Raw genomic sequence first — 20,128 nt, 5'->3', positions numbered from 1 at the left:
ATCAGATCATCGCAAAAACACCAAAAATGACTTTTAGGCACTTACTGCTTTGTTGTGACCTTGACGAGCAGACAAGATATGAGAAATGTCAACGAGCTCTATCTGTAACATCTCTGTCTGTTGAGCAAAGAAACGATCGTCTGTACAAAAGGAGAACATTCAATGTGCATTGAGGATATATGGGCAGTGCATGCGTCAAACAACAAGGTTTATAGAATTATTCACACTATTGTATTTATATATTTACAGACAAAACTGTACAATTTGTACATCTCCCTAACTGAAAAATGCATTTAAAAAAAGAGTCATATGAAAATACACCAGGGGTGATTGTCCTCTCACACGTCAGCGCCCGAGGAGATCTGTGATATCCGGGGGTCCGAATCGATCTCAAAGCGGTAGTGGTAGCCGTCCAACACCTCCCTGAAAGCATCTCGCAGGTCGTAGATCCGCTTCTTGATGCCCTTGCGGTTGAGATAAAGTACAAATAGGAAGATGAGGCCAATGAAGCCCAGGACTAAACCCAAGAACACATAGGAGGTCTGCAGAGCAAGGTCGGCCCCTGGGTCTCTCTGGTGGCATCCGAGAGTCATGGTGCCCACAGCGAGCATGGATGTGTTTCTCATGCTGGTTGGGAAGGAGCACACCAGACTATCAGCGTTCCTGATCCGCCCCTGGGATCTGTTGAGCCACAACGCGAAGGGTTCAATTCCACATGTGCACGTGAAGGGGTTCTCCTCCAGCAGGAGGGCCACTCGGGGCAGGGAGTCCAGCTCTCGCAGGCCCTCCTCTGGAAAGGTCTTGAGGGCGTTGAGCGTGAGGTCCAGCTCCTCCAGGTGCTCCAGACCTGCCAGGGTGGAGTTGTGGATGGCCACCAGCGAGTTGTTGGACAGCAGGAGCCGTCGGAGGCTGGTCAGGTGCGAGAAGATGCGCGAGGGCAAATAGATGAGGCTGTTGTGGGACAGGTCCAGTCCCCGGAGGGTCCCCAGGGAGCTCCAGCGGAAGGACGTGGCCAGGTCCATCACGGTGGAGTGGTTGTAGAGGGCTCGGCTCAGGTTGAGCTCCTGCAGAGACTGGTTCAGGACGGTGAAGGCCTCGGGGTGAATGATGGCCAGCTGGTTGTTGCTCAGGTCCAGAGAGCGAAGGCTGCGGAGTCCGGCAAACGTGTTGGACTCCACCTCAGAGATTCTGCATTGGGGGACATCCAAGAGACATTGTTTACACTCTGCAGACCAAGACTTCTACTACTTAAAATATTACTTCGGAACTCCACTGATCATGGCTGTCATTTGAATACACTTTAAAAAAAGTGTCATATGACCAAAATCCATGGAATAGGTCTGACAGCTACATTTAAGGAATAATGAGGACAAACCAATGACTGAGGACCTTATCCTAAAAGATTAGATTAGATTCAACTTTATTGTCATTGCACAGTACAAGTACTTATACAACGAAATGCAGTTTAGCATCTAAGCAGAAGTGCAAAAAAGGCAGTAAAAGAGCAGAGTATGTTGCATATTTAAAGTGGAATATGTAAATAAATAAGATGTGTACATTAAGAAATATGTATGGAATAGTACAGTATTGAGAGGTATTGTATGATATAAGAACGATGAATACTATGAGATACTAAAAGCTATCACTTGCATGGATTCCCCCCATGTCCTGTTTGCTTTGCCTGAGCAGCAGAGGACAGAGGACAGAGGAGGACAGAGGACAGAGCAGGACAGTCTTACCTGTTGTTGCTCAGAGACAAGTGGGTCACGTTCTCCAGTCCTCTGAACGACTCGGGACCGAGGCGACTGATCTGGTTCCCGGTGATGAACAGATTGCGGGTGTACCCGGGGATCCCCTCCGGGACCCTCCGCAGCTCCTTGGACACGCACTTCACGGTGTGAGCCGCTTCCGAGCACTCGCAGCGCGGAGGACACGACGCGTGCACGGAGCGGAGGACCGCGGCGGAGGAGAAGGAGAAGAGGAAGAGGAGGAAGAAGACGCGCCGGTCCGGATCCAGCATGTTGGTGGGAAGCAGTGAGTGAACTAGAGGAGAGAGAGAGAGGGAGGATCGAGCAGAAACGGAACCGATCAGCTCCTCCTGGACTTCATCAGCCTCCTCTTCATCAGCCTCCTCTTCATCGTGCCTTGTCCCGGGAATGTGCGCTTCAACTTCGCCTCCGTGCACAGAGTGTGTCCGGGAGGCGGCGGGCGGTGAGCTCCATGAGAACAGAGGAAGGGGTCGTGCCGATCTGGAGGGGGGGGCTGGGGTGGTGGAGGGTGGGTGGGGGTGTGTGTTGCTTGATCCCTGTGCCGCGGCAGAGCGGGGCGTCACTCCACTTCTCCAACAATGAAGTTAAAAAAAAAGGACCATCCACTCCAGCGCGATGATCCGGGGGAGGGGCTTCTCTCCCGCCTGTGCACCCCCCCACCCCCCACACGCCCCATCCATCCATCAGGGGATGCGTGAGGAGAGAGAGAAGCTGCAGCCAGAAGATGTCATTTAGATTTACTGCGCTTTACTGCACTCAAGTACGTGCATATCAAGTTGTTTATTTTACTTTTCACTTTTATTCCAAAAAATTGATATCAGTAAATATATATGTACCCTCTACTCCACCACATTTCAACATCCCATTTATGACAATGCAACTGTTTTCAGTAGCATCGTTCTCCTTTTGTGCAGTAACTCAGAACTGCATAGCCTACTTTCATATTTTGTGTATATTGTATATACTTTGACTCTCAAACTTTGACCTTTTTATTATAGCTCTGTGTCACTCTTTTAATAAATGTCTGCCTCTTTGTACTATCTGTCTATCTAGTCTGTATAATTTGGGTATTAAACTAAATATACAGTAAAAGACACAGTTAAAGGTGTAGAAAACTTTTTCATTGGGATACTATATTTTACTTTTAATACTTTGAGTACATTGAAAAGCAAGTACTTCCTTTAACTCAAGTATAAACGTTAACGTGGTACTTTTACTTTACTGATTTTTCCAATGTTTTTTCAATTCAGCAAATGTTTGAGTACTTCACCCACAACTGCTTCAGCTTCCACTCTCCTCATTGGGTTTAATATTTGTTGTACGCAGGCCATATACATAAGGTCCCTCACCTCAGTTTATATGTAAGAAGAGTTTATAGGCCAGGTTTTCTTTCATCATTGTATTATTCACAGTTTGATTTGTAGAGGTCTCTGAGTGTATTGTGATCAAAAGTGATGACTGCCTTTTAGTTTCACTTTAGTGTTTGCTGATTCTGACGTCTCTGGTCATTCCCACCTACCCAGGTGGTATGGTAACAGTGGGGGAGGGCTGCTTTGTGGGGGCTAGACTTCAAACGCTTTTGATCCCCCCCCCCCCCCCCCTTTCTTGGATAGCAGCATAATGGCCTCTGTGTGACTTTATGGCACTCTGGTAGCAGGGTATCAAAGCTGTGACGGGTTTCCTTCCTTAATGTGTATTCTGATGATGATTGTCCCAAGAATCACTTCTGAGTATTTATAGAAACTTGCTGCGGAGAAGGATTTAGCCTTTCATGGCTCAGAGAAACTTTTAACATCATCTCTCCTGCTGACAGCCTTGATGAAACACAGTTTTAACCATTTAATCATGGAAATCCAATAAGAAAACAACAAACTCCCAAAAAGATCTTAAACACATTCAGAGTTCACACAATCACTTGCAGTTGAGTCTTACAATCCCCAGTGGGCTAAATGATCTGCAGCATAGAAGACATTTCGGGGGATTATAGAAACAAAACAAGGTTTGGAAATTGCAGACTGGTATATATGGATAGTGGCACTAATAATAGCATCCCAACTGTCTTTTGTCAATGGTCTGAATCCCTGGGACCACATGTCTCCACATTCCTGGACCTGGCTCTTGGATACAACAAGGCACCAGAAGCCGGCCACATCTAAAATGATGTGACCCCCCCCCCATGAATGTGGCCTTAGTCCGAATGCTCCAACAAAGGACTGGTGTGCCATTTGATTTGAACAAGTTTCTTATCTCTCTTCCTAAATTATACATAGACATTTAAATATGAGACGCAGTGAAATGACAACGTTGTGAGTTTCGTCAGCTGACTTCAAAGGGCCATTACCTTTCATGGCTCCCAATGCAATGAATACGCTGTTTCACCAAAGAACAAGCGACATATTCAAAGACATAGATTTGCTCCCCCCCCCCCCCCCTCTGTTTTATGACATTTAGCTCCATTACAGAGAATGAAAGGGATTTTTCACTTTTCCTTGTTTCTACAGGTATTTTCCACCGACACCTTCACTGAGTTTGGACAGAGATGGATCATGTCGCTGTAGTTTGGACATAATAAAACATATTTCCAGATTACTGTGAGTAACAGCCAGCTGCATGCAAGGCCATTGGTCTGCTTCCTTGTATCTTATGTCCAGAATATTATATATTATATTATATATTTGAGATTTTAGGGCATAAAGTGGTGTTTACAATAAAATGTATTTACTTCTTGGTGACCTAGCTTTAAAAAGGGAAAAGACCCACATGAGTTGTCCCAGAAAGAAGGTTTAAAATATTCACAACAGTGTTTTTAAAAAGACAATTTCCCTTTTCCATAATAATGCCAGATTCTCTGTTTCTGTCTTTGTTCCCTTGTTTTAATATTATAAGAGAAAAAAAAGTTCTGAGGTTTTCCAGAATCTGGAGATACACACATGGGCTATAGCATCAAATCAACATTTACATACGCAGGCCTGTTATAGTCTAATTTATTATTTATTCCTTCTATGGGTTTACCAGCTATCATATCTTAACTTGAAACTGAAAAATATGTGTGATGCATATCAAAGAAATCAATCGATGGCTGCAATGAAATGCAGCTGATAATTAATCAAGAAGCCATAGTATGAGTCGAACGTAAACTTCATTCTTCCTCAAACCCTCCCTATTTCTTGCATGCATGCAATACACACATGCTGGCATGCAATCACATGCTCTCTCCTGTCGGGTGCATGACTAAAGCACGCACACAAACACACACACGCACACAAATCTGCAGAGATGAAATGCACAAGTAGAGTAAACGAAACAAAGATGACACTAAATTATTCAAAGGATAAATCCTGAGAGTAAGTGATCCAGTTTGCAAAGAGCACCTGGTGTACAGTATAACATGTGTTCAAATATTTACAGGCAACATGGCTGAAATACACACAAAAAGTCCAAAGAATATCTGCTTTCTCTCTGAGGAGAGCCCAGTTTAGAAAGCACTGTGTTAGCTCTACCTCGTATTAGCCCCATTACCACAGAAATCAAACAGACTTTAATTAAAGGCTCACACTCTCTGTGCTGGATTACGGCAGGATGTTGGCAGGTATATTATCAAAGCTTCGTGAAAACAGTGCTGACATTTCACAATGACCTCCGAATCTGATCTGCAGAGGTGGAAAACAGCAGGAGTGACGCTGGTCCGTCGCCGGGAGAAAGTGGGGATATCCAGCAGGGGTCGGGGAGTGTGAAAAACCTGAGGATCCTGGCTACCTGCTGCTTCTGGCAGCACCGAGGACAAAGAGAGGGCTCAACACTTTTTTTTCCTGTTTGATTGCAAACAATGAGGGATTTGAATCTACTCAAGAAATCCATGGCAACGGAATTTGTGCGTCAACCATGATGTGGACTTAGCGTTTTCTTTTTGAAAATAGCTCAAATATGGGGTATGTGAGGAAGGTTGTTTTTAGGCACTGCTTTGTCACATGAAGTCAAAATGATCTGATATGAAACAAAACATCTCTTGAAAGGTAGATTCAACCAGGTTTCCTAACTTGGACATCAACAGGCTTTTCATTCACTAACTTAAGAGTCGTCATGAGCTGTTTCACTAAATAACAAGCAGCATTTTCAAAGACACAGTTTGAGTTGGTCTCCAGTTCTCTTCCATTTGGCACAAGTATAGAAAACCGAAGGAGCTTTTACTAGTCTGCTTGAAATTTTCTCACAGCCACATTCACTGAGTTGGTACAATCATTGCACTGATGATCTGTATGAAAGTGTTAGTCGTAAACCTACTTAATCTAGTTCCATGAGGTGATACATGTAATGCACATATAAAAAACATTTCTTTTTAGAAGATGCAAACTTTCTAATATCTTAAGGAGTTAGACTACATCCATACTGCAACATTTTGTTAGGAAATGGCATTTTCAAACTAACATGACCTCTGGCCACATGAGTGTTTCTGCCCGTCCAGACTAAAACGCAGCCCCAAAGTTATCAAACTAAAATGGGCCCCCAGCTGCTTTGGAGTACTGTGGACGCCAGGCATATCAGCAGGGGAGTTTATGCATTTTTCAAACAAAATCTTCGTAGTATGGATTTAGCCTTAGTCTGAATACAAGTAAGAAAATGTACAAACTGCTCTGGCACATGTTAGTTGCTGTAGAACTGCAGAAGAGCTATGGGAGACCAAGAATGTAATGCAATAAATTCCCTTGAAAGGAATGTAACTGTTTTAACATTGGTACTCCCGGGTATAAAAATGGCATTCTGGAAGCACTGAGTTATTCCTCACAAAGCAAGATCATCAACATCTGAAAGCAAGGCATAGATGTGATTCCTTCAGAGAATTAGTCAATGTTCAGCTCTAAATGCAGCGAGACATTTTCTACACGTTGCAGGTGGTGATGGCTTGTACCTGTACACAGTCTTTCACAATCAAAATCCAGCAATCGTAATCCATTTAGTGTGTTTGTATGGTCCTGGTGGTGGTGGTGGTGGGAGGGGGTTTTCAGTCACTTCTCTCAACATAACTGAATATAAATGGTTTCCGTCAACAGGCTATTTCTGTATCACCACTGGAGAAATGCAACAAGCTTTCTGCTTTCCACAGGCTGAGCATGGGTACGCATGTTGGGACACTGTTGAGCATTCTCTTGAGAGGTGAGTAGTCTTCATGTCCTCTGTCGCGTTCACTCCACACTGTGTAATGCCCCTTGCCCATCCTTGGTGTTAAAAAGGTCATCCCCCCACGTACAACCTGCAGGAGGCTCCACTGTGTACGTAACCGGCCTCCCAGGTCAGCGGAGGTTGATGGCCAGGGCCGCTGTCAGGATGATGCCCATCAGCATCAGGAAAGGCAACCAGGTCTTCAGGAAGCCTGCACAGCTGCACCAGAAACGGAAACACAGAAAAAAACGAAGGTGAGGAAACACAAGAATGAGCACAGAGGTACAGTAGATACACAACAAAGGCTAAAATATGATTGTGTAGATCAGGGGCCTCATTAATAAAACAGTGTTCTCTTTATAAATCACAGTCCATCTGGAAACATGCATATGTGACTCTACCTCAAACCCCACCCTCGACACGCCCACTGCTGACCAGTCACTTTTAATGGCTAATGATGGCATCAAGCGATTGAGAAGAAGCGTAACTTTCTGACAGAGACACGGAGGATTTTGTTAATGAGTTGGAGGTGAAGATAGACAGATGATTGGTTGGTGGCAACAACATTGATGTCATTAATAAAAGAAACTGAGTGGAAACGTGCTGCTGCGGCTGTTAATGCAGAGAGTGAGAGTGAATAGGTCGGAGAGGACACTGCCTGAAATAACATATCACACACATACTTGTCGGCTAATTACTCCAGAGTAGTGAGTACCCGTGTTTGTACGGGCATGGTTCGATTCTGTCGGGTCGGTTTGTGTAATACTAGACTGCTTCAATTCACCTCCTCATGTCACTATTGACACTTTCCCGTCTCCAAAATGTTTGTACGCATGGGTGTAAGGTTACGTAAAAAAGTGCGCACATCCTCCCGAAAAGTTTGTTTTTATAGATTTGTACCTGGTAAACGTTGGTGTGAGAAGTGATTTACGCTCCAAATGGGGTCTGAAAGATGCGTACGCAACGGTTATAAATGAGGCCCCTTGTCTTAAAAAAGACGCTAAGTGCGTCAGTTCGCCTGCTGTAAAATGCTTCTCCACGTGTCTCCTCTGACCACTTATGATCAATTCTCCCTTTCTCGTGCTGTACGCTAATGAGCATGTACGTCATTTTTGTTCGCAAAAACTAAACTGTTTGTCTGAACAGATGTGTCCTTTGTCAAAGTGTGTTTTTGGGGGGTGAGTGTGTGTCTTTGTGTTGGTGTGAGAAGGAGAGAGAGATAGATCGGAGCCAGGAGGCTCTGGGTGAATCAGTGCACGTAGCAATACAGTGAAGATGAAATATAATGAAGATTTCCTCATTTAAAAGTAATTATGCTGTGATCAGTGTTAATGTTGTAGCTGTGGTCACAAACAACTGGTCTCCACTGAGTTCCTTGTGGATATTAACATCTGTATCTATATCGCCAAAACATCTCCTCCCCAAAACCCCTGATACAAGTCATCAATAACCCCGAGCTTGACAACAACAGTTCAGTTGGATGGAGCTGTGATACTAGAGGTGAAGCAAATGAATGGCTTACTGGCTTAAGACTTGTGTGTGTTAATGTCATAACTGCTCTCTATAGCACCATCTAACAGTGGGGATGCTTTTGATTTTCCTGTGCACATATGCTGCTCATTTACCTTGTACAATCATAACTGAGTTAATGGGATGTGTAGCCGACTTGTGCAACCGTAGAAGGCACAATCAGGGCTTTCTTTCTCTCCCTCCCTCTCTCTGTCGCGTCCTGATACACAACGTGCTCATGACCGACCAGAGAAATCTAGCCCGAGCCCCTGGGATCCCACTGAGAAACCACAAGCATAAGCCCCATTTCTTATGGTGGCACTGAGGATATGATAGAGCTGCTGCTAAATTGGTTTTTAATGAACAGATATTTTTGGCTTGAAGATTACAATCATGACTAATGAAAACAAGATCTCTGTTTGTTCTGCATAGGCCAAATAAAAGTCTTCAACAGCCAGGCATCAACACAAGACCATTGGATATGTCCTTGTGATTCTCTGACAGGTCTGTATCATAGCAATCTTTGCACCGAGCTTGCATGTGAAACAGCCTATGAGCTAGCCTAACCAAAAGAAACTTGTTTATTTGATGTTTGCAATGTTTTTCGTGCTGCAATCTCCAGAAACTGGACCACAAGTTACCCAATGTTCACTCACTACTGATGAGGAAGTCCTCAAACACACTTAAAGCTAGTTCATTTCTAAATCTCCTACTTATTAGTCGTTTACAGACACGAACTGAAGAATACGTGGAGTTTGCCTTTCACATATCGAACACAGCAGGAGATTCTCTGCTCAGACCCGTTCACATAGACTGCCTTTTACAGTTTTGCCTCCATCATGTGTTAGAAAAGTCATCAACTTGCTCACAGTGAATCCTCCTGATAATTGTTTTCTGTTTTCTCACATGTGCTCACTCAGACATTTTCGAGATTTTTTCCTAGGGGGCTGATCCAGAGATTATCCAGAATCCAGTGCATGTCTGGAAGCAGCTCTTGATTCACCCAAACTAATTATTTGACGTTTTATATAACTTATGGATTATTAATGTAGATTTCCTGGTGTCACCCCATCTCACCTGACGTGCTTTCCGTGGATCAGAGCGAGGAGACAGAGTTTGACCATGTTCCACGAGGTACTGTTTTCATACCGCATCAGATTTAGAGCCATGGCAACATGCGAGTGACAGTTGTCACAGCAGAGGTTGTGCTTCAGAGAAAATAAGAGAACAAAGATTAACTGGTATTATTATTATATTATTAATATTTGGAAATAAGGGATAAATCCAAAGTCCTTATTACCATTCTGTTCTTATACTCCTCCGACGCATCATGCACTGCTGTGTCCCAGGCGTTGGAGCCACTAGCGTAGACTTTGCTTACGTCAAGCATCCAGTATCTACATTCAGAGAGAAAAAGAAACCGTGCTGTACTGGCTGAAAAAACCTTTGTGACGGTGCAATCAAAACATCTCAACAATTTTTATTTACTTACTTTGTTGGTTTTCCAAAACCCATGTTGTCTTCCTGCGAAAACAGAACATACTGTAGTCATTCTGTACTGTATTTCTGCAGTTGGTTCAAATCATATTTGTTTTTGACTTGGTTCATGTCCCTTTTTTGTTTTGCCTGCAGTAGGTCCACAGTTGCAAAGCAGATCATTTGACAGTAAAACAAATCAACCTGGGGATTAACAGTCACATGTGCACTAACATGTTTTTGGACTCTTTAGACACTGGAGTACCTCAGTTCAGTTTATTGGGTTCTTGGTTTTAGGAATTTAGGAAATGCGCCTCACATCCTGTTTATCTTAATTCACCATCAACTTTGTTTGTGTGAAATGGGCAAATGAGTCCACGTTATAAACAGTTGTTTTTTTTATATCCAAAGTGACTCCAAATGGGGCTTGACAACAGATTATTTTATCATTTTGAAATGGGGAGGAATGTTAGAAACTGGTAGAATCTAAAGCACATCTCAAAGTGTCCCTGGGTTCATTGGTGCGCATTTTAGGAATCACCACACCCACCCTCTTCAAATCAGATATTCAACAAAGTTGTGTTCAGTTAAAAAATGTAGCCCCATCGTACTTTAAGTTTAATCTTGTGAGCATCGTAAATTAGGTTTAATCTTGTTTATGATTTACCATCACACAGCACAACATCGTCCAGCATGCATGCACACCATCCTTCCACATGGATTTGTTTGTATCGTTGATGTCATATTTACACAGATTATCTATTGATTATCATGACAAAAGATCAAATGATAATTCAATAAAGTTACACAATTACACAATCACAATTCTTACCGACAATTGTGCAGTATTTTGGCATCTGTAGTCTTTCAGTCTCATTGATCTATTACTCAATCTGGACAGTCTGGATCAAATTACAATTCTACTGGAAAACCACTGTAATTGATTGTAAGTGACTTGAACTGCCAACCTCTATGGCTTTGGCTCAGTAGTTAGAAAGGGGCGTCCACTAAGCAGAAAGGCAGTGGTTCAATCCTCGGTTTTCTGTAGTGTCCTTGGGCAAGATACTGAACCTCAGATTGCCCTTCACAGCTGTGTCGACAGTAAAGTGCTTTGAGGGATCATTGAGACTGGAAAGGTTTTACCAAACAGTCCAATTTACAACTTTTTTGAACAGTTTTCCAAACAGTCCGATTTCAAGTCGCCCGATAGGTGATTCTGAAAACACATTTCGGTGGACCACCTAAAACTAAAAGGTCAACACTTCAAACTCATACTCACTGACTTACTTCACACCCGCTGTGCCAGAATACAGCCGGTGTACTTTTAATACTGAGATACGTTTACTTTTTGTTTTTGTTTTAATTTTTGTGTCTTTCTCGTGTTAGAAGCGTCATAAACAACACAGGATCATAGTCATTACTCACTGAGACAAAGTAAGGTCCGGCAAAGTCTCGAATGACTCCAGTTGAAGTGCAGATTCCCATGTGGCCAATAAATGGAAACAACCATCTGAGAGAAAGAAAAAAGTATTTTAAATACAACATGTTTTGACACACACACGTTTAAGATATATATATATAATATGAAAAAAGGAATCTTGGGGAGAGTCCATGTATTGACAGACCTGGTCAGTATGAGACAAAGACACAACAGTCCTTTATTAAGCTGCACTAGGGCTCAAATACATGCTCAACACGTGTAAGCAAAAAAAAAGTAAAGGCCTTTGAACACTAGATACGCGCGCGTGCTTTACGTGATATTTTTCAAATATATTTGCCGACTTGCAGCTAGGAAACATTAACCCAACCCCTATGTAACAAATCGACCTTAGTCTGAAAGAATAACAGCTGCATTAATGCTCAGCGAAATTCAATCACTGATGTCAAAGTTTGCATTGAACTTAGAAAATGATACCATGCAAAATGATCATTCATAAAAAGCTTAAAAAATCTTCTCACATAGTTTATAAATTCAAACAGTAGAGCAGCTTTTTAGATGCTTATGTGTTGCAGCCGAACAGACACATTAGTTTACAGAGCCTCTGTTTGATCAGGTCATGGGACAGGGACCAATAAATGTTTTCTTTATATTTAGAACAACTGGCTGTACTAATACTAACACTGTATTGATAGATGATAATAGATAATGGAAATCAGAGATGCTGAGTTGACACGCAGTCTCAGGGCTGTACAGTGGTGCAGCCAAAGTGAATCCTTCTTCAGAAGTAATAAAACAACAGGAAAACCACAAGATTCCTCCATACTGCTTGTGTGGTGTCATCCAAGTGTCCACAAGTCCTGATATTCACGTTCAACTCCAAACGGCATCAGTTACACCGGGTTTTCAGTTGTTTTATTACGTCTGAAGAAAGAGTCACAACAAAACACTCCCCCCACCCCTCCATCGGCATAGTGGGCAGTAGATAATTTATCAATTTAAATTTTTCAGTGAACTATCCTTTCAACCGTAACCACGACCCATTCATGACTATCACTTACCTCACAGAAAAAGTGTTTCCTATATATAGATGCACTGTATGAATGTGTGTGTTAATGGCAATAAACTGCAAACTGTAAAGTCCTGCGAGTGGTCATCAAGACGTTATACAGATCCCAGGGTTCATACACATTTTGACCAATGGATTTCCATGACTTTTCAATAACTTTAAACCAAATTTCCATGACCAAATGTTTTGTGAAATCTCGGTGTATACATGAAAACGCGACAAAATGTAGTATTTAAACTAACAATGACAATGCCAAAGCATAAAGTATACCTCAAATGACACAGATGAATGGGAGACAATAGTTTGATTAAAAAAAATTTACTTTTCCATTTGTAGCCAAGCATGGTTAAACCTACACTTGCCTGGTATAGTGCATTATCCCGCCTCCTTCCCCACCGAACTTTTCCGTTAGTATGAGGTAGTATGCCTGCTTACATTTTGAGCGTATTTCTTTTAAAAGCATATGAATAATTCAGCGCAAATGAACGACATGAAAATACGAATATAACAAATTTCCATGACTTCTCCAAAACTTTTGGGATAAAATTTATTTCAAGCACTTTTCCAGGCCTGGAAATAAACATTTTATAATTCCATGACTTTTCCAGTTTTTTTTTTATTGCCGTAGGAACCCTGAGATACAGACCATTTACCTTCTTCTAACCACAATTTACATCTCACCCCTCACCCTGCACCAGGACCTCAGGGGTTAGGTTTCACTAGCCTGGGTGCCAGACGAATTTAGCCCCGCCCACAACATTTTCGGTCGGGAAGTTCGGTCTGGAGTTGCTCCGTTGGGTAGAAATTATCTCCGAACAGAAGCTGTTCGGACCAATCAAATTGTCAGGGCGGGCTTTATACGATGATGGACAGATGATCAACAGTTACGTAATCAACTACGTCATCAAAGAGCGCTTGGGTTGATTTTGTTTTCCACAAACATGCCTGCCGCTGGAGAGCTGAGATGTGCCGATGCTGCCATTGAGTCTGTTTTAGGAGACATCGACAGCGCATTCATTTTGAAAGAGGAACAGAGAAACGCGATCAAGGCATTTGTAGATCGCAAAGATGTTTTTGCCGTCCTTCCTACAGGATTCAGAAAAGGTTTTATTTATCAGCTGGCCCCGATGGTCGCTTATTTAACATATGTCACATACTACGTTGCTCTGATTGGTTGTAGGTCTATCCAATTGAGCGAAGAGGCATTTTTTTTCCTGGTTCAGTTGAAACACGCCCCATAATCACAGCCCAATGGACCTGTCTCAGACTCATATTCTGACTAGAATCATGAGTATGACAACGTCAGGCTAAGGTTTCACCCCTTTAGGACCAGACTTCACCCTGAGGTCTACTGGTCCTGATGGGGTGACTCCTTTAATGGCACTTGCTTATAGTACTTTGAAGTTTGGCTTTCTTGAAGAAAATTGTACTTTCTTGATTCTTGCACTATTGTAAGTCGCTTTGGATAAAAGCGTCAGCTAAATGATATGTAGTGTAATGTATATGCTGGAAACAGCACACACACACACACACAATAGGAACCACTGTTTTAATTATTGACACGCAAAAACGATATGGTCTTGGCCCCTACATTTCACTTGTGCTTAAATAGTTTAACACACTTGTTCCTAGGACTAAATACTCTCTGATCTGTACAGTGGTAGGAATACAGTAACTTTATAACACTGTAATAAGTTATATCAGTGTCATAAGCCTCACCGTCCACTTGTTGTTTAGTTTCCTGTCGTTATTTCGTTAGTGTTAGCTGGCTTTGTGATTGTTTTCCACGAAATAAACGTGTGTTGCTAATTGGAGTCATCGACGTGTGTTTACTCAGTGTTCTACACATGTGTCAGAGGCTCTGAGCAACAGGAGAGGGGCCAGTACGTAGCTAGCTAAGCTAAGCTAGTGGAGCTGTCACTTGGTGCCGTGTCCCGGGGCTTCCGGTCCGGCGGCTCAGCGGAGGTTCACTCACGATAACACGGGGATGGGCGTCCACACGACGCAGAAAGGGAAGCGGCCGGTGCCGGGGTTGATTCTCTCGGACGCTGTGTGGTAATTCTTCATGGCGTCTTTCTCAACAACATCCGCCATCATCAGCTGAGGAGAGTGAGCTTCAGCTGTCAAGTCAAGTCAGCCGACCGCACGGAGGCAGGCCGGAACACGTGCGGTGTCCGCTTCAAAATAAGTCACGTAAATGTATTCTTTCCCCTTTTTTCGTCATTACCTTAAAAAAAAGGCGCTGAATTTAAATTTTGTATCATAATCTTATATTATGAATTATATACGGAAAGCCATACAGAAATCACGCGAGAAAATTGTGTATGAATAGCAATGAAAGAGGTGTTGTTAATAATAGAGATTTTACTTTGAAAGTTACAACGGAACACCTTCTTTCTATTATCTGTAACTTGACACTATACTGTTGCTTGGCAGCAACAGCAGCTTCCGGGGTTTCTGTGAGCTCAACACGGAAACGTATCCTTAATAACGCATGAAGAAAATATTGAATTAAAAGTCGGCGCAAAGTCTAACTTTTAAATCTCCAGGAAGTTTTTGGGGCAGCTGTGGTACATGATGTAGAGCGGGTTGTCCAATTACCAGAAGGTCGGAGGTTTGATCTCAGTCTCATTTCACCTGCTTAATACTGAACCCCCAAGTGCTCGCGACCCCTGTGCCTATAGTGTGTCATAGAGAAAGTGCTGTAAATATGCACTGCATGATGGTGTTTGTGAACAGGTGAATGACAAAACTGTACTGTAAAGTATAAGAAATGTGCTATATAAATATTTAACATTTGGAAAATTGGCAGGTGGATGTTTTGTGCACACTGTTCTAGCTAAATGAATATGCTATTTATAGATAAAGACAGTTTGAGAGTATTTTGTATAAATACATTGTTCTTTGACTTTTTGTTTTGCCCAAACTCCCAAAACTAAACCCTGCTCCTCTTTTGTGATGAGCAGCGAGTTGGTGATTAGGATTATGCACAACAGGGTTGCACGGTCTTCCAGTGTTTATCACCGTTGCCTGGCAGCAAGAAGGTTCCCGCTTCGAATCTCTGGAACTCTGGAAACCTGCACCAGTCTCTCTGGGACTGGTTCTAGCAACTCTCAAAACCATAAAAGTACAGAGGACGAAATGGAATATGCACTCTTCTCACACAGGGGCTTCTCTAAAGTAGAGGACCCAAGTACCAGGACCTGCCATTGTCTTAGCACTTAACATTCCAATTGACCTTCTTCTGTTGTGGTGCAAAGTCACTTTGAGAAATTATCGTAAATTTAATTTCCACACTGAACCTTGAGTACAGTTTCCTCACTTTGTCTGATTGAGCCTCGCACAACATTAACTGCAGGTTAAGTTGTGACGACCTCTCTCTTGTCCTCTGTGACGCAAATGTGAAACTTAGTGTATTCACGGAACAGAACAGGAAATCAATATCACATCCAACAAATTACACTGAATCAATATGGGACTTGTACAGTGCGGGTTTGTGTGTGTGTGTCGTAGATAAGTGACAAGGTTTCATTCGCCTTTAATGAAAAGTATTTCATCCCCCAGGAGCTGTTTAGCTGACATGTTGGTGTATAGGAGATTGCTGTGTCGCTTTGAAACGATCGCATTGATGGGTAAATGTTTCTCTGTTTTAACCATGAAAACAATAAACACAACGTTTAACTTCCTCAGTCTTTTACACAATCTCTCTGATAAATTTACATTTTCAAATGTGCCTTTAAAAGTGTAGAATGAGACACTTATTTCATTTTGTGGCTGGGTAATCACAGCCCAGGGAGCTGGACTGGAAACTAGCAGACGTGTGACATTTTACTTTTCAAACCTCTGACTGCAAAGGAACCCTGTCAGAGAGTTACAGTCCCTACAGCAGCACTTCCTCTGGCCTAATTGGGCCGGACGGCTCGGCCAGATATTGAGGTGACATTTTGCGGGACAATTCCCTCGGCTCCCAGATGATGAGCCCAGTGTGCCTTCGTTTATCAACGTCTACCTGCTTTCGCTGACTAGTTTGTTTTTGCCCTTCGCACAATATATCACCTGTCACATCTAATGGGACCCTGTATGGAGTACACAGGGCCCCGGCAGATCCCTTGGGTTCATCTTGGTTTCCGTCTCCACCGACGCTGCCAGAGATAACTCGTTCGATAGCTGCAGCCCAGCACTTCCCTTCACTGGAGAACTCTCTCGGAGCTGCCATGAAAACCGGTCCAGGCTTTTTTAGCAACACGCTGCATAAAAGTCCCATTGAAGCACTTGTGTTATATTTAAAACTTAATAACGACAGACCTATGAAATATAGTTCACACTTGCATTTGAATTGAGGATTTGGAGTTTGTGTTCCCCAAATTTGCTCTATGGTCCTTTACAGCAGTACAACATAGGATGGGATTGAACAGTGGGACCTGGTGACAGAGAGGACTTTAAACGAAATGGACAGTTAAAGTGGTGATATTGGTGTGAGTTGCCAATGAAAAACTTGGGTTTTTGTTTACCCAAAGAAATATGAAACATAAAATATAAAAAATAGGCCTATAAAAGAAGTCAACAAAAGGTAACTATACTAAACGTAACAGCTGGAGACGGTGTTAACTAACCCAATGAGACATGAGGCCACATGTATAGGGTTTGGCCAAACCAAATAACAAACAAGGGGTAAACAAGATGGCCACCAACTGCAACTAAATACATACATCATTAACACTTGATAAATATATAAAGAAAACTAAAGAAAAAAAAACAACTGTACATTTTTAAGTCCCCAGATGCAACTGCAGAACCTTGGGGTGCTTTTTCTTTTTAAACCTAGCCAAACATTACTGTTTCTATCGTTACAGTTTTAAAATCCTGAGTCAAGCGCCAAAATGTGAGCGGCTGTGGCTGAGGGGTAGAGTGGTCCTGAACCTGAAGGTCGGTAGTTCGATCCCCAGTCTGACCCATCTGCATGCCAAAGTGTCCTTGGGCAAGATGCTGAACCCCGAATGACCCCCCCATAGAATAACAAAGTGCTGCGATTAGATGCACTGTATGAATGTGTGTGTGAATGGGTGAATGTGGTCATCAAGACTAGAAAAGCGCTATATAAATACAAAACCATTTACCATTACACCATTTTTTAGCCTTAATGTCCACTGATCTTGTTCTCTGAGGTGCGTTCACTGACACGTGAGCACACCATCGTGTGGCTACATCCGCTAGCATCACTACTTCCAATGGTTGTGGACATGTTTACCCCTCCTAAAGTGCTATGTGGGCTCTAACACTGTGAGTAGATAATGAGGGAATTTTCATTTTTGCTGTATGTGCTGAGTTACATTCCTTCCTTTTCAATTCTGCCAAAGCAAATTGGAGAATAGAGTCAGTTTAAATGCTGGTATGTTTTTTTTTTCCCATGATGAAACTGCCCATGTCCAGCCTGACAGATGAGGCTGTTCTTGGCCATATATCTGCTTTGCCTTGTATCTATATGTGGAGCCACCAGCTTTTGTGTGTCTCTCGATGTTCACATCCCTCAACGAAGAAATGTATGCGACGAAGTCCTGCCGTGGTTCTGGCCTCTTGGTGGAAAGCTTGATTTCAAAATCTGCACAAGCCACTTCAACATTGATAGCTGAACACAGACTCACGACAGATCCATGTTCAGCAAAGCAGATGGGATCAGTTTTCACCGTCAAAGTATCGCTTGGGATTTGAGCAACTTGCCTCAGGAACAGTGTCCAACTTTACAGAAGTGGATTTGGCTCAATATGGAATCTCCGCCACACACAGACTAGAACCTGGGTTTGGACAACTTGTTCAACTTAACAATGAGCTTCAGACGAGGTGCTGACATCGTGGTGAGGAACGAGGTGAAAATCAAGAAACCAGAGATGAAGGATGACTTTGTTCTGCCCAAGATAGACAAACCGGTGTGTTGGACTGTCAGTAAAGAAGACACACGTTCTGGAACAGCTGAGAGAGAGAAATATTACCAGGAACGATCCCAACACATGAAGGTCGACGTCTTTGGTGTTTCTCTTAGAAGGCATCAGTTAACAAATAGGACTATTACCCAACCCTTGCTAGTAGTACGTTTTACCTCTTGTTATGGAAGTTTACTGGAAGCAGGTGAAAGGAAAACTCAGCAGCTGATGTCTTATGCAGAAGATTTCAATGTGGAATTGATGCATCAAGGAGACCAGAAGGTTGAACAATATACAAACGCCAACAGAGTAACATTAGAAATTGTCACCCCCACGTTTGAAGATGTCTCTAACAGCATCCTCATATCTCCCTCTACTTGTGTAACCCATTTTAACAGACCTTTTCGCTGGTGAAATACGCAAAAGAGTTAAAGTTGGTGAGAGTTGAAGTTCGTGCCTTCGGGGGCATCTGAATTAGATATGATAGTCCTTCAACATAGACACTACAATGTACTGTTGGTTTGCCCTTTATCTATAACCTGACCTTGGGCACTGCACGGAGTGACAAAGGAGTATCTGTGGAACTAAACAAGCACTGTTCCCCTATCCCCTATACAGACATAATACATATAATATATAGTGGCATATACAGTAATGTGTGAGGATGGTAAAAAAATCCTTAATACCTCATTTGACAACTCACTCCACAAAGACAGCTTCATATAGAATATAAACAGGCCCCTTGTAGTAGTGACAGTCAGAATAGTTTTGGGTCGACCAGGAAAATTACTCCTTACTCCCTTTAATGAGGGGTTATTTTCATGAAAACTAAGGATGGTGCCATATCTCACCATGTAAACGCAGGGTTTCCCATTAGTGGCGGCTCACCATATTATTTGTCCTGCCACGTTTCATAATGAAAGAAAAAAAAATGTGATGCATTGATATTTCTGTTATGCCTTTTCTGCAAATATTTTCTATGGATTTAACGGGGGGAAGTTGAACGATCATGTTAAATCTGCAGTTATAAGCACTTTATAACTGGATTTTGGCTCTCGACGCCATGCAGCTTATCAGGTAAGTGATCAAACAGTCCATTGGTGGAGACTCTGTAAATTATTGTCGAAAAAGTTGCAGAGAAGACAAACATGTGATGCTGGAGAAGGATTTTCCATGACCCAAAAACTGTAAGGTGGAAAATCCACTAAACCCACATACTGTAATTTGCTATTTTACAAAAGCAGCTTGTGCACTTCATCTTTGGCCGTGTCTCTTTTCTGTTCTTCTCTTGTCAGGAAATAGTAGCTTATGTATCGGTAAGCGCTGTAATAGCTGCTTGTTTTCCACTGGATTGGTTTTAAACCATTGGATTTCTGTTATTCACCGTCTATTCGCTTATTTAAAAAAAAGTACCAGGTCAAACATCCGGTACCCATTTGTGATACGTTACTGCCCCCTGCTGGGCAATATTATCTTCCTGCAATACTGGAGAGTGAGGACCACATTTCTTGACCCTATAGTTTTAAAGGCTTATTCCACCCAAATACAATTTTGTTTTCTGTTTACTACTTGTGAGGAACTTTAATGCTGCTGTTGTTTATGTTGTCTTTAGAATAATGTAAATCACGGGAAAATTGCCTCATTTCATTGTGATTCATGTTCAGATGTAAATGATGATCGTGAGTGATCTCATGTTGTGGAATATACTTCAATAACGGCCCACAATATTTAAGGTATATTCCATATACTTCTTTGTCTAACTTCCTTATGTGGGAAATTTAATTTGTAGTTT

At 42.3% G+C, this 20,128-nt stretch overlaps 2 protein-coding genes across 2 annotated transcripts; both read right to left on the bottom strand.

The window, feature by feature from the left end:
* Positions 1-293: 293 nt before the first annotated feature.
* Positions 294-2,020, bottom strand: tpbga (trophoblast glycoprotein a). The gene is made up of 2 exons (XM_061093313.1): positions 1,740-2,020; positions 294-1,188 (listed from the first exon to the last, which is right to left on the bottom strand). The coding sequence occupies exons 1-2, from the start codon at positions 2,018-2,020 to the stop codon at positions 339-341; spliced, it is 1,131 nt and encodes a 376-aa protein (XP_060949296.1). The 3' UTR covers positions 294-338.
* Positions 2,021-4,889: 2,869 nt separating this feature from the next.
* On the bottom strand, positions 4,890-14,517 carry tmem222b (transmembrane protein 222b). Its single transcript, XM_061092458.1, has 6 exons — positions 14,394-14,517; positions 11,337-11,421; positions 9,928-9,959; positions 9,736-9,832; positions 9,513-9,643; positions 4,890-7,145 (listed from the first exon to the last, which is right to left on the bottom strand). The coding sequence occupies exons 1-6, from the start codon at positions 14,513-14,515 to the stop codon at positions 7,058-7,060; spliced, it is 555 nt and encodes a 184-aa protein (XP_060948441.1). The 5' UTR covers positions 14,516-14,517; the 3' UTR covers positions 4,890-7,057.
* Positions 14,518-20,128: the final 5,611 nt, after the last annotated feature.

Source organism: Limanda limanda, chromosome 19 (genome assembly GCF_963576545.1).
Source record: "Limanda limanda chromosome 19, fLimLim1.1, whole genome shotgun sequence".
Lineage (NCBI taxonomy): Eukaryota > Metazoa > Chordata > Actinopteri > Pleuronectiformes > Pleuronectidae > Limanda > Limanda limanda.
The sequence above is the reverse complement of the archived record's forward strand: the minus strand, read 5'-3'. Positions and strand labels throughout refer to the sequence as shown.

What these genes read in the sequence shown, in the direction of transcription:
- tpbga (XM_061093313.1), bottom strand. Translation starts at nt 2,020, where the DNA reads ATGCTGGATCCGGACCGGCGCGTCTTCTTCCTCCTCTTCCTCTTCTCC. An exon ending in TTGTCTCTGAGCAACAACAG is followed by an intron (nt 1,189 to 1,739) that starts GTAAGACTGTCC and finishes CCCCCAATGCAG; the next exon opens with AATCTCTGAGGTGGAGTCCA.
- tmem222b (XM_061092458.1), bottom strand. Translation starts at nt 14,515, where the DNA reads ATGATGGCGGATGTTGTTGAGAAAGACGCCATGAAGAATTACCACACA. An exon ending in CCGGACCTTACTTTGTCTCA is followed by an intron (nt 9,960 to 11,336) that starts GTGAGTAATGAC and finishes CTGTTTTCGCAG; the next exon opens with GAAGACAACATGGGTTTTGG. An exon ending in ATCCACGGAAAGCACGTCAG is followed by an intron (nt 7,146 to 9,512) that starts GTGAGATGGGGT and finishes TTTCTGGTGCAG; the next exon opens with CTGTGCAGGCTTCCTGAAGA.